Source organism: Rhinolophus hipposideros (genome assembly GCF_964194185.1).
Source record: "Rhinolophus hipposideros genome assembly, chromosome: 1".
In the NCBI taxonomy this organism is placed as follows: Eukaryota; Metazoa; Chordata; class Mammalia; order Chiroptera; family Rhinolophidae; genus Rhinolophus; species Rhinolophus hipposideros.
In genome coordinates this window covers 60,690,916-60,703,310 of record NC_138047.1, presented here as the reverse complement: position 1 = coordinate 60,703,310, position 12,395 = coordinate 60,690,916, and the positions used below count along the sequence as shown (strand labels likewise).

Here is a 12,395-nt window from a genome sequence, read left to right as displayed (position 1 = left end):
ATTGATTCACTGGTTGTGACAAACCTACCATAGTAAGATGTTAACCAATCTTTGCCAACTTTTCTGCAATTCTAAAATGATTCTAAAATTTAAAATTTATTAAAAATAAAAATGTATACCAAGATAATTTAAACTTTAGAAAAAGTTTTTTGTGTGTCCCTTATAGGTGAAGAGCTCTTATTGAGGCAATTAAACCAGCAGACACCTCTTTAGCTTGAGTACATCTCCACTTTTTGCAACTGAAATATGATTATGTTTAATTACAATCAATGGGGTAAAGAAAAATGGAATTTTGATTTATTTTAAATGAATGTTGTCCCTTAGTTTTGCTAAATGGCCCAGCTTAGTTTCTCCTCGCTTTCACATTATTAAATTTTCTGGCTTATAAATTTTTTCTTACATTTAAAATATAAACCAAATAAAGGATTTTACTAACATGATTCTTTATGCTTCTTTGCTCAATAAAATATCTTTAAATCATTAGTTAATTTCACAGGTCAATCTCATTTAATTTTGTTCTCATAGTTTGGTTCATGAACAGGAGATTTTGATCTACAGCAACCCAGCTTTCTTTCATCTAAGGACTTTAAAACAGAGACAAAAAGACTACAGATAACTATTTTAAGATACTTAAGGTACATTTAGCCAACACTTTTGTTCCTTTTCATGTTATCTATAAGTATTCTTAATGCTGAGAAAGCAACAAAGTACTATGCTCTGCTTCCCAAGTATACCTGACGTATTCATTGTTACATTGTGGATTTCTTTCTCTTTTGAATATGAAATATCAGAGTAATAAAAATTCAATATGACTCAATTTTGGTTAAATATTGATAAATAAATATGTGAAGCAAGTTTTTTTTTCCTATTTGTTCCATCTGCAAGTTTGTTCTGATGTAAATCTCACATCCTAATTTCCTTTAGCTTTCCTCCTACACTTCTGAGTCCATTCCATTTGTTGGGGGGAGGGTGGAGACTATCTACTGTTTAAATATATTGTGAAATTTCATTGAGATAAATGTAAAAGCATCTGGAACTTCATAGGCATTCAACAAACTTGAAGGCTTTGCACCCCTCCATTCCTTGCCTTGTAGATGTAGGTACTTTGCAAAATGTACCTTCTGTCCTGGGTCCACTCCTTTCACACCTGTTCTTCTTGGTGTCACCTATTCCCATGGCTTCAGCTGCCTCTTACATGCAAGGAGGACTGTATTGCCAGTTTCTCCCTCACTATTGATCTTCAGAATATCTCTTCAGTGACCTACTAAACAAGCCCATAATAATGTCCCGAGGCTGTCTCTACCCAACAGGTCAAATGATATCACAACTTAGTTGTTCAAGGTGAGAAATCTAGGTATCAGTGATCCCTGAATTGTCTCATCGCATGCTTCTCCCTTCTCCTCACATCTAATCAGACACCAATTTCTGTCACTTAATCTCCACTTAATAACCTCCAATGGGTGATCTATTTTGTTTGATATTGTATCCCAGCAGTTAAAACAATACCTGACATCTGTGCTCTCCTCTTTGTCTCTACTGCCCTGTATGTAGTTCAAAACCTCATTCTCTCTCCAATTGGAGAATCATGTTCATAGCTCCTGAACTAGTTTCTCTGCTTTTAGTAACTCCAGCTCCCATTGCCTTCTCTCCAATCCATCCTATACACTCCTACCACAAGTTAAATTATGAACATTCTAAAAAGCAGACCAAAAATTTTCTGTGGTCCTTCATAATGTAGCCTATTCTCCTGCCACGTCTTCACTCTCAAATTTCCCCATTATCTTCCTTGCAGCACACATACTTTTTTAACATTTCAAATTCCAAGTGTTCATTGATATATACCGGGGGTGCCAAAAAAATGTATACACATGACTTGTATTCATCTTTTGTTATCAGTATATATTATTACAATTTTAATAGTTTTTTCCTTTCTTAAAATGTATATACATTTTTTGGCACCCTCTGTACATAGGGAATCAATTGACTTTTGTATATTAACCTTGTATCCTGCAACTTTGCTATATTTTGCTTTTTTATTTTTCTAGTTTCCTAAAGTGGAAACTTATTTATTTTAGATCTTTATTTCTAATATATGCCCTACTTCCACTGCATCCTACAAATTTTGATTAAGTTGTATTTTCATTTATTTCTAAATATTTTAAAATTATTCTTGAGATGTCTTCTTTGACCCACGTGTTATTTAGCAAATTGTTTAACCTTCAAGTTTTTTGGGATTATCCAGTTATCTTTGTTATTGTTTAATTTCATTATGGCCTGAGAGCACACATTGTATGATTTCTATTCTTTTAATTTATTGAGGTGTGTTTTATGGCCCAGGAATGATCTATTTTGGTGAATGTTTAGGTGAAACTTGAGAAGAACGTGTTCTCTGCTGTTGTGGGATGAAGTAGTCTACAGATGTCAGTTATATCCAGTTGGTTGATGGTGCTGTTGAATTCAACTGTATCCTTACTAATTTTCTGCCACTGGATCTGTCCATTGCTGATAGAAGGGTTGTGAAGTCTCCAAGTATAACAGTGGATTTATCTATTTCTCCTTGTAGTTCTAAAAGTTTTTGTCCCATGTACTTTTTTGCTCTGGTTTTAATTAAGCATATTATGATGCCATTTGTTCCCTTCTCTTTTAGCATATCAATTGTATTTCTTTTAAAAATTTTTATAGTGGTTGCCCTAGAGTTTGCAATATTCATTTACAACTAATCTAAGTCCACATTCAAATAACACTATACTGTTTCATGGGTAGTGTAGCTACCTTATAAAAGAATATTTCCAAGTCCTTCCTATCATTCATTTCACTTATCTATATGCTATAATCATCCAAAAATTGTTGCTATTATTTGGAACAAAATTATTAGACCAACTAAAAATAAGAAAAAATATTTATTTTACCTTCACTATTTCTTCTCTGAAGCTCTTCCTTTCTTTATGTAAGTCCAAGTTTCTAACCCACAGCATTTTCCTTCTCTCTGAAGAACTTCTTTTAACATTTCTTGTAATGCAGGTCTCTTGGCAACACATTTCTTCAGTTTTTGTTGGATAATTTTGCTGAATAACATCCTATTTTGATGGGTTTGGTTTTTTTTTCAACATCTTAAATATTTCCACTCTGTTGTTACTTGCATGGTTTCTGACCAAAAAAAAAAAAAAAATCCAATGTAGTTCTTCTCCATGTTCCTCTATAGGTAGGGTGTTTTATCCCCCTTGGCTTCTTTCAAGATTTTTTTTTTTTCTTTATCTTTGGTTTTCTGCATTTTGAATATGATACACCTAGGTGTAGATTTTTGGTATTTGTCATGCATGCTTTCCAAGCTTCCTGGATCTATGCTTTGGTGTCTATCATTAATTTTGGGAAACTGTTTTGTCATTATTATTTCAAATATTTCTTTTGTTCCTTTTTTTCCCTCTCCTTCTGGTATTCCCATTATACCTATGTTACACCTTATTTAATATTACTATGGTTCTTGGATATTGTTCCATTTTTTTAAAGTTCTTTTTTCCAAGAACAAGACAAACAAATGAGAAACAAAAACTCATAAACAGACAATAGTTTAGTGGTTACCAGCGGGTAAGGGGGGTGGGGGGAGGGAGATGAGGTGAAGGGGGATCAAATACATGGTGGTGGAAGGAGAACTGACTCTGGGTGGTGAACACACAATGGGATTTATAGATGATGTATTACAGGATTGTACACCTGAAATCTATGTAATTTTACTAACAACTGTCACCCCAATAAACTAAAAAAAAAAGAAAAGTTCTTTTTTCCATTTGTTTTTCAGTTTGAGAAGTTTCTATTTACATTACCTTCGAGCTCATTGATTTTTTCTCAGGCACATCCAATCTAATGATGAGCTCATCAAAGGCATGTCCATTATTGTTAGTTTTTTAGTTCTAGCATCTCCTTTTAATTCTTAAGAGTTTCTGTCTCTCTGCTTACTACATTACCCATTTATTCTTGAATGTTGTTTACTTTTTCCATTAGAGCCCTTAGCAAATTAATCATAGTTGTTTTAAATTCCTAGTCTAATAATTCCAACATTCCTGCCATAGCTGAGTCTGGGTCTGATGCTTGATTTGGTCATTCAAATTGTGTTTTTTCCCCCTTGTATCATGCTTTGTAACTTTTTTGGTTTAAAGCCAGACATGATGTGTCAGGTAATAGGAACTGAGGTAATTAGGCTTTAGTACAAGGTTTTATGTTAATCTGGTTAGGAGCTGTGCTGCACCTAATTGTTTGCTGTAGCTGCAAGTAGCCATCTTCTGGTTCCTCTATTTTCCATATTTTCTTTTTCCTTGTTGTTTCCATAAGAAATCTTTCTTAAAAGGTCTATCTTGCAGCTCTCAGTCATAATCCACTGATACTATACTGTTGCTCTGGTAGTAGAGTATTAGGGAAGCATTCTGTAGTCATATGAGTTTATCTCTATTTATTTGACCTGAGTCCCTGGGCTGTGACCTTCAAAAGTGTTTCATAGCCTTTTATCCCTCCTCTTGCTATGATACAAGGCTAAAGGGGACGGGACTTGTCTAACTGCCTTTTCCCAGGTCAAATAAGGCTCTAGGAAAGTAGTTTCCGTTAGAGGGTAGGCCTTTATCATGGAAAATGATCTGGGTGTGTTTCAAAATAGTTCCTTTCTCCTCTCCAGCTTGTCTGAAACACTAGGGGGTCCCTGATCTTAATCATGAAAACATGGTGGGGTTCCTGGGGATAAATCCTAGAAAGCATAGGGGCTTCCCTAAGAGAGGGCACTCATGGGTTTTATCTGTCAAGCTAGTCCACACTCAGCCTCCAGTAACTCATCAGTTACCAACTCACTGTTCACATCAGTTACTGATTCAAGCAGATTCCATTCCTGGAACGCTGATCTCCACTGTGATCCTATTTGACTGCCTCTCCAGTTTTTGGAGTGGTGATTTACTCTGTGACTTCAATTCTCTGGAGTATCTAACAAAAGCCATTGATTTTTTTCGGCCTATTCAGCTTTCTTCTTGTTGTGAGGATGGAGTGATGACTTCTAAGCTCTTTATGGGTTGGAGCTGAAACTGGTAGTTGCCCACAAACTGTTTTGAAAATCTCTTCCCATTTTCTCTATAAAATTAGACTGAAATAATCCTTTCTGAGGAATCCTCCCCAGTCTGTCTCTGCTAAATGAAAAGCTCCTCCCTCTGTGTTCTAGTACTCGGTACAAGTATAAGTATTAGACTTACTATCTACCGGCTCCGTGACTCTCTGAATGCCTGGAAAGCAGGCATTACGGCTTATCTTTGCATTTCTAGCATATGGTATACATGTCTGCTGAACTAAAAGAAAAAAGGAAAAAAACACTGTTCACTAATTAAAAACAAAGTACTACTTTTATTTGGCTCACTTCTCCATTTATTAGAATAACCACATTTGGAGAGGCACAAAGCGCTTAAGATTTACATGACTACAAAGTTATCACAAATCCCAAACATTTTAGTCACAGATATTTCACTTACTCCGTTTAAAGAAAAGCTTTCAAAACATCTGAGTTAGCTTGATACACAGAGACCCTGAATATATGGGAACTACATAGTTTTAAATGCTTGTACTTCCTGCTCTAATAATGTCTTCTTTAAATGGAATCCAGCATAAAAGGGATTGAAATATGTAAGGTCATGATGCAAATGCTTTGGAGATAGTGAAATTAATCTGTACAACATGGGAAAAGATGTCGTGTGCACAGAAGTTCTACAAGGATTCACTGAGCCATCTGGGCTTCCATGGCTTGTGCTGTCCATTCTGGTGCTGTCTGACTAATTTTCTCCAAAAGGTTATTCACTTGGAAACAAAGCGATTGGATCTGTTTGTCCCACGTTGGCAGGGCTTCTCGTGCTAAAGACAAAAGGAATAATGTAAAAAGTTCAAATTACTCCTTTATATTCATAGCAAATGAGAGTTAAAAGATAACTGCAGTAATATTCATTTTTAAAAGTTTACTCCAAAATTCTTGGCTAATAAGATTAAGCTCATTAGGCTATAGTTAAGAAAAGTACCTAAATCACTGGCACAAAGTATAAAACAGAATAAAAAGACATATATACACAGATTATTATTTGTGAAAACAAAACCAACCAAACAAGTTCAACTACAACCACAAGACAGTGTCACTGAAGCCAACTGTCTCATCCCCAATGATTCATAAAACACTGCCATCTACTGGAAAAAAGTAAATCTATTTATATATTCAAGGCTGTCTACTTGACTCTAAAGGATATTTTAATATTTAAACCCCAAACAAACCCAAAAACTGATTGGATTATGATTGGAGTTAATCATAAATCCAACAGGTTTTTCTCTATATCAGCAATATGCAGTTCAAAATGAAAAACTGAAGGGATGGGGAATGGTAATTCTATTTAAAACAGCACCAAACGTTACAAAAATGGACACAGAATTAATGAAGAAAAAAACTATCGCTCTTCAGAAGGAACATAAAATAACTTGAGTAGACACAAATCACATTCCCAAATGGAAAGAAGCACTATCAGTCGTTTTCTACCGATATGTTAAGTTTAAAGAAATTACAAAGACAACCCCTCCTTTTTTGTTTTCTAAACAGGACAAAAGTACTAAATATAGAGGAACTGATGTTTGAGAATAGCCAAAATAATTTTGAAAATCAAAAACAGTGGCAGGATTGTGATATGGCTATAAAATATTATTCAGCCTTAAAAAGCAATGAACTACTAACTATGTGCTACAACACGAATGAAACTTACAAACACCATGTTAAGTGAAAGAAGCCAGGAGGTGACATGTTATATTGTTCCATTTATATGAAATATCCAGAATAAGTAACTCCATAGACACAGAATATAGACTGGGGGTTGCCATCAACTGGAGAGAGGGAGGAATGAGGAATAACTACGAAATGAGCATGGGATTTCCTTTTGGGGAGATGAAATGTTTTGAAACTAGCTAGAGATGATGGTCGTACATCACTGTGAACATACTAAACGACACTGACTTGTTCACTTTGAATTGGTTAAATTGGTTAATTTTATGTTATGTGAATTTCAACTTGATTTAAAAAAAAATAGTGAAGGGTTAAGAGTTGCTTTCCCAATAGTAAAATTTACTATAAATTTGTTTATTACCATATTGTTACAGATCAGTAGAAGCAGAGTTCAGAAATAGACCCAAACATATATGTGTAACCTAATATATGTCAAAAGTTAGAAAGGATATTAGTAAATGATACTTGCATAATTGGCAATCCATCTTTTACAATTTAACCAGATCATAGCTTAAAATTATACACACAAAAAAATGAGCTGCAGACAGATTAAATTTCTAAATAAAAATATTAGAAGAAATTTTAGGAAAATATTAGTTTTACACCAAGATGAAAGAGAACTTCTTAATCAATACAGGAAACTCAAAAGCTTTCAAATTTAAAATGCACATGTTTGGCTGCAAAAAATATTTTTAATGTGTTTATGGTGTGTATTATCTTACAGAAACACAACTGACAGAATAGGAAAAGTATTTATAACACATATAGCAAATACAGAGTTAAAATTATCATTAAACCAAAAGCTGCAGCAAACTGATACTGGGGGAGGTATGGGAGGAAGGAAGAAAATAGATACGAAAAAGTATTAATTCACAAAAGAGGAAATGCTAATGGCCAATACATGGAAAGACATTAAACTTCACTAGTGCCAAGGAAATGCACAATAAAACAATAATTTTTTTTGTTTTCCCCCCCAACAATTTGCAGAAGATTAAAAAAAAGGAATATCTAGTGATGAAGACTTTAATCTCTCATATTGAGGGAAGTGTAAATGGCCACACCATTCTAGAAAGCAAACTGCTGGCAGTTATTAAGAATCAAAATACAGGGGCAGTGAGTTAGCTCAGCGGTGCTCTTAACAACAAAGTTGCCGGTTCAATCCCCACATGGCCACTGTGAGCTGCGCCCTCCATAACTAGATTGAAATAAGCTGCGCCCTCCATAACTAGATTGAAACAACTACTTGACTTGGAACTGATGGGTCCTAGAAAAACACACTTAAAATGAATTTTAAAAAGTTAAAAATAAATAAGTTGATGTTCCATTTTTAAAAAAATCAAAATACACATATCCTTTGATTCAACAAAAGATGTAGTTTTTGAGACTCTGTTCTAGAGAACAGAGGGTACCAGTATATAAAGATATGCACAAGGAAACCAACTGAATGACCATCAATAGGTGAATAGTTGAACTCGATGAAAAATTACACATTTATTAAAACAAATAAATTAGATTCATGTCTACTGACTTGAAAATACATCCATGGCACATTAACTTTTAAAAACAATTTGCAGAACACTATGTTTTTTAAATAAAATGCTACTTAAAAAAAATATCTCTGTTTTTACTTGTCTGTATAAGCAAGTAGAAAGACACACAAGACTGTAGACTAATATTAATTATGCCAGGGAGCTGAGATTAAAGGAATGGAAGTGGAAGTGGAAATACATTATGAACTCTGTCTGCCTTTATTTATTCTTGTGATGCTTTGTTATTATGAGCATATTTATCACTGTAATTTTTTTAATCTAAGAAAATTAGAAAAATATTCTATATTCTGTCAAGTTGGTATCCATTAATTTAAATTGTCCTTTCACTTGGTGACCTGTTTATACTGTTCATCACATACTGTGTTTGTTTTTCAATACTTATTTACCACTTACAATATGCGGGGCACTGGAACAGATGTTGGATATACCATGGAGAACAAGAAAGGCTTAATCTCTACCACCAGGAAGCTTAGCTTGTTAGCAGAAACAGACATTTAGACAAATAGCTACAGAAATGAAAATAATTATGATTAATGCTAGGAAGAAATTCAGGGTGACAAGAACATATAACTTAACACCATACCTAACCTGGGGAGTTAAGAAAATCATTACCAATTAATGTTGCTCAAACTAAGACATGGAGACAAATAAAAGATAGCTGGAGAGATTGGCTGTGGAGAGAGGTGGATATATCAGAATGTTTGATGTGGGAAAGAATAAACAATGCTGAGAAAAACCCAAAAAGACCTGTCTGGTTGGATTGGAAAGAGAAAGCTATAAAAAATCATGTAGGACCTTGTGGAGACTTTGTAAAACTTTGTTATTCTATAAGCAATGGGAAGCCATTCATTAGAGTGTCAAGGAAGAGAATAACATAATTTAATAATTTATTTTTTATTTCTTGTTTCTGTTAGCATTTTTTTCCATTTTATTTTTTTTACTTAGTTTCAGGTGTACAAAACAACATAATGGTTAGATATTTACAACCCTCACAAAGTGATAACTCCACGTCTACTCATCTGACATAGTACATAGCTATCACAATACCATTAACTATAGTCCTTATACTATACTTTACATCCTGTGACTATATATATATTTAATTATAGTTGGCATTCAATATTATTTTATATTATTATAGTTCCAGGTATATAGTGCAGTGGTTAAGTGTTTATATAATCTATGAAATAATCTCCCCAATAAGTCCAGTACCCATCTGACACCTTACATAGTCTTGATAACGTTATTGATTATATTTCCCACATTGTATTTCACATCCCTGTGACTATTTTGTACCTACCAATTTGTACATCCTAATCCCTTCACCTTTTTCGTCCACTCCCCCAACCCCCTCCCATCTAGCAACCATCAGTTTGTTCTCTGTATCTACAAATCTATTTCTATTTGTTTTCTTTGTTTATTCTGTTCTTTAGATTCCACACATGAGATCATATGGTATTTCTCTTTCTCAGTCTGACTTATTTCACTTAGCATAATATCCTCTAGATCCATCCATGTTGTTGCAAATTTCATTCTTTTGTAAGATTTCTGTTATACGATTTCATCCTTTTTTATGGCAAAGTGATATTCCATTGTATGTATGTACCACAATTTCTTTATCCAACCGTCTATTGATGGACATTTCGGTTGTTTCTATATCTTGGCTATTGTGAATAGTGCTGCAGTCAACATAGGGGTGCATGTATTTTTTCGAATTAGTGTTTTGTATTTCTTTAGATAAATACCCAGAAGTGGAACTGCTGGGTCATAAGGTAGTTCTATCTTTAATTTTTAAAGGAAACTCCACATTGTTTTCCATAGTGGCTGCACCAATTTGCAATCCCACCAACAGCGTAAAAGAGTTCTCTTCTCCACATCCTCACCAACACTTGTTGTTTGTTGATATTTGCATTTTTAAAAGATCACGATCACTCTGGCTATATAAGGGCAACTGGACTAGAAAGGAACAACTATAGATATGAGAAAAAAATGTTAAGAGCTATTTCTCAAGCACAGAAGAGGTTAGGGGGGATCAGAATAAGCGGGTAACAATAAGAAATGAAGGAAAGTATGTGGATTCCAGATATACCTAGGAGGTACAATTGAAAGGTTCTGGGGAGTAAAGGAGAGGAGAGAACAAGGATAAGGAATACCGAAGATAGTGTACAATGCAGTTTTTGGATGGCTGGTTAGTTAGTTGGTTGTTGTGGGAGGCAGGCAAGGAGGAGAGCTAATGAATGCCGTTTGGGATATGTTCATGCTGAGAAGCTCACAAAGCAATCAGGTGAGAAACATCTAGTAATCAATTAAAGCCATTGGGTCTGGGACTCAGAAAAGAGATTTATACTAGAAAGGTAAATCTACCGTGTTTCCCTGAAAATAAGACCAGGTCTTAAATCAAGTTTTGCTCCAAAAGACGCATTAGAGTTTATGTTGAGGGGATGTCATCCTGAAAACTCATGCTAGGGCTTATTTTCGGTTAGGTCTTATTTTCGGGGAAACACGGTAAGCATGTCTGCATAGAGCTGGTAACTGAATCAACGGGAATAGATGAGATTGCCTAGGGAAACTTAGTAGAGTGAGAACAAAAGGCCTAGAAGTAAGCCCTAAGCAGCTCCAATATTTAAATTTAAAGGCACTATAGAAATCACAAAGATGACTGGGAAGAATACCTGGAGAAGTAGGAAGGAAAGCAGGAGAATGGGGTGAAGGAGATGACAGAAGTCAAGATGATGGGGACAGAGAAGTAGCAAAAAGGAGTGAGTGATCAATCTTACTCAGTATGTTGAAAAGTCTTATCACTTTGTGAGGGGTATAAATGTCTAATCATTATGCTGTTTTGTACACCTGAAAGTAACATAAAATAAAATAATGTTGAAAAGTCAAGATAAAGCCTGAAAGATAAAAAGATCTTTGTTAATATGACAGAAACCCGAGTATGTTTAAACATTGATGGAAAGAAGCCAACAGAAAAAGAAAGGATGAAAACAGACAGATTAAGCTCAGGTTCTTCAAAATGTTTGTTTGTGGGGAGGGTGGCAGAGGTAGAGAAGGGATCCAAAATACAAGTGGAAGAGCTAAAGAGGAGGACGGAAACCATCTCCAGTATAAAGTAAAGGAAGAAAAAGACAGAATTAGATCTATATTTAACATTTACAAGTTTATGCATCTGATAAAGAAGTTAATATAATTTTACACAGTTTTTTTCTGTGAAAAAAGAAAGTTATCTGCTGAGATAGAAGGAGAAATGTCAGATTTGGGAAAAATGACATCTGAAATAATCTTTCAGAGTAGGAAAAAGAATACGTAGACTAAAGTAATATATCAAGAATATATTTCTTGAGGACCCATGGTAGTGTTGAGGACACATGACCCTGAACTTGCAGCAGTGTATCAATTTGTCTGGTGCTCTGACTCTTCTGTAACATTAGTTATCTACTCAAGTACAGGCATGGAAAAGATGGAGAATGGGTTCATTCAAGGTCAAGTTTTGCTGGACAGCTGGAACAAAAAGTTAACAGACAAATATTCTGGGGCATCCATACAAGAGTAATGAAATAATGAATCATGGAATCCCAGCTGGATAGGAAGAGCGTTAAAGACAAAAAAAGCCTGGGCTGACTAGAAGAAAGTAAAAGAGTCAGTGGACCGGATGCTTCAATGCCATTAAGGAAGAGTTTATGATGAAGTAACTGAGATAGACCACTAGAAAGAGAGGAAAATGGTTATGGTTAGAGCGGGCTGTTTCAAATAAACATTTTATAAGTGGAATGGTTCTGGCCACAGCAAGATCCACGGTGTAAGTGAGGTAAAATAGGGGCTAAGGAGGTATTAGACAATGAGAAAGTTAAGAGATCTTCTGCTTCCATTAGTGTAATGAGCTGCTGAATAGGAAATGCAGCTGTCATTTCTACATGCCCAAGACATGGTATGTGTTCAATAAATGTTTGATGAGTGAGTGAACCAACTGAGAACAGTTCCAGTTTCTAATGTTTCCACACCATTGCGTTAAGTAGATCCATGAATATAAATTCACAAAAAAATATTTTAAATTATTTCTTTGGGAA

General features: G+C 34.7%; 1 protein-coding gene across 3 annotated transcripts in view; it reads right to left on the bottom strand.

Moving 5' to 3' along the window:
- Window positions 1–5,349: 5,349 nt before the first annotated feature.
- COPS4 (COP9 signalosome subunit 4) overlaps window positions 5,350–12,395 on the bottom strand; it is a 35,773-nt gene continuing 28,727 nt past the window's right edge. For 2 of the 3 annotated variants that reach the window (XM_081060772.1, XM_081060773.1), the window contains one exon: window positions 5,350–5,874. In XM_081060772.1, coding sequence (XP_080916898.1) covers window positions 5,741–5,874 — 134 coding nt within the window. In that variant the 3' untranslated portion in view covers window positions 5,350–5,740. The remainder of the gene's footprint in view (window positions 5,875–12,395) is intronic. The other variant, XM_081060774.1, reaches the window with a different exon arrangement.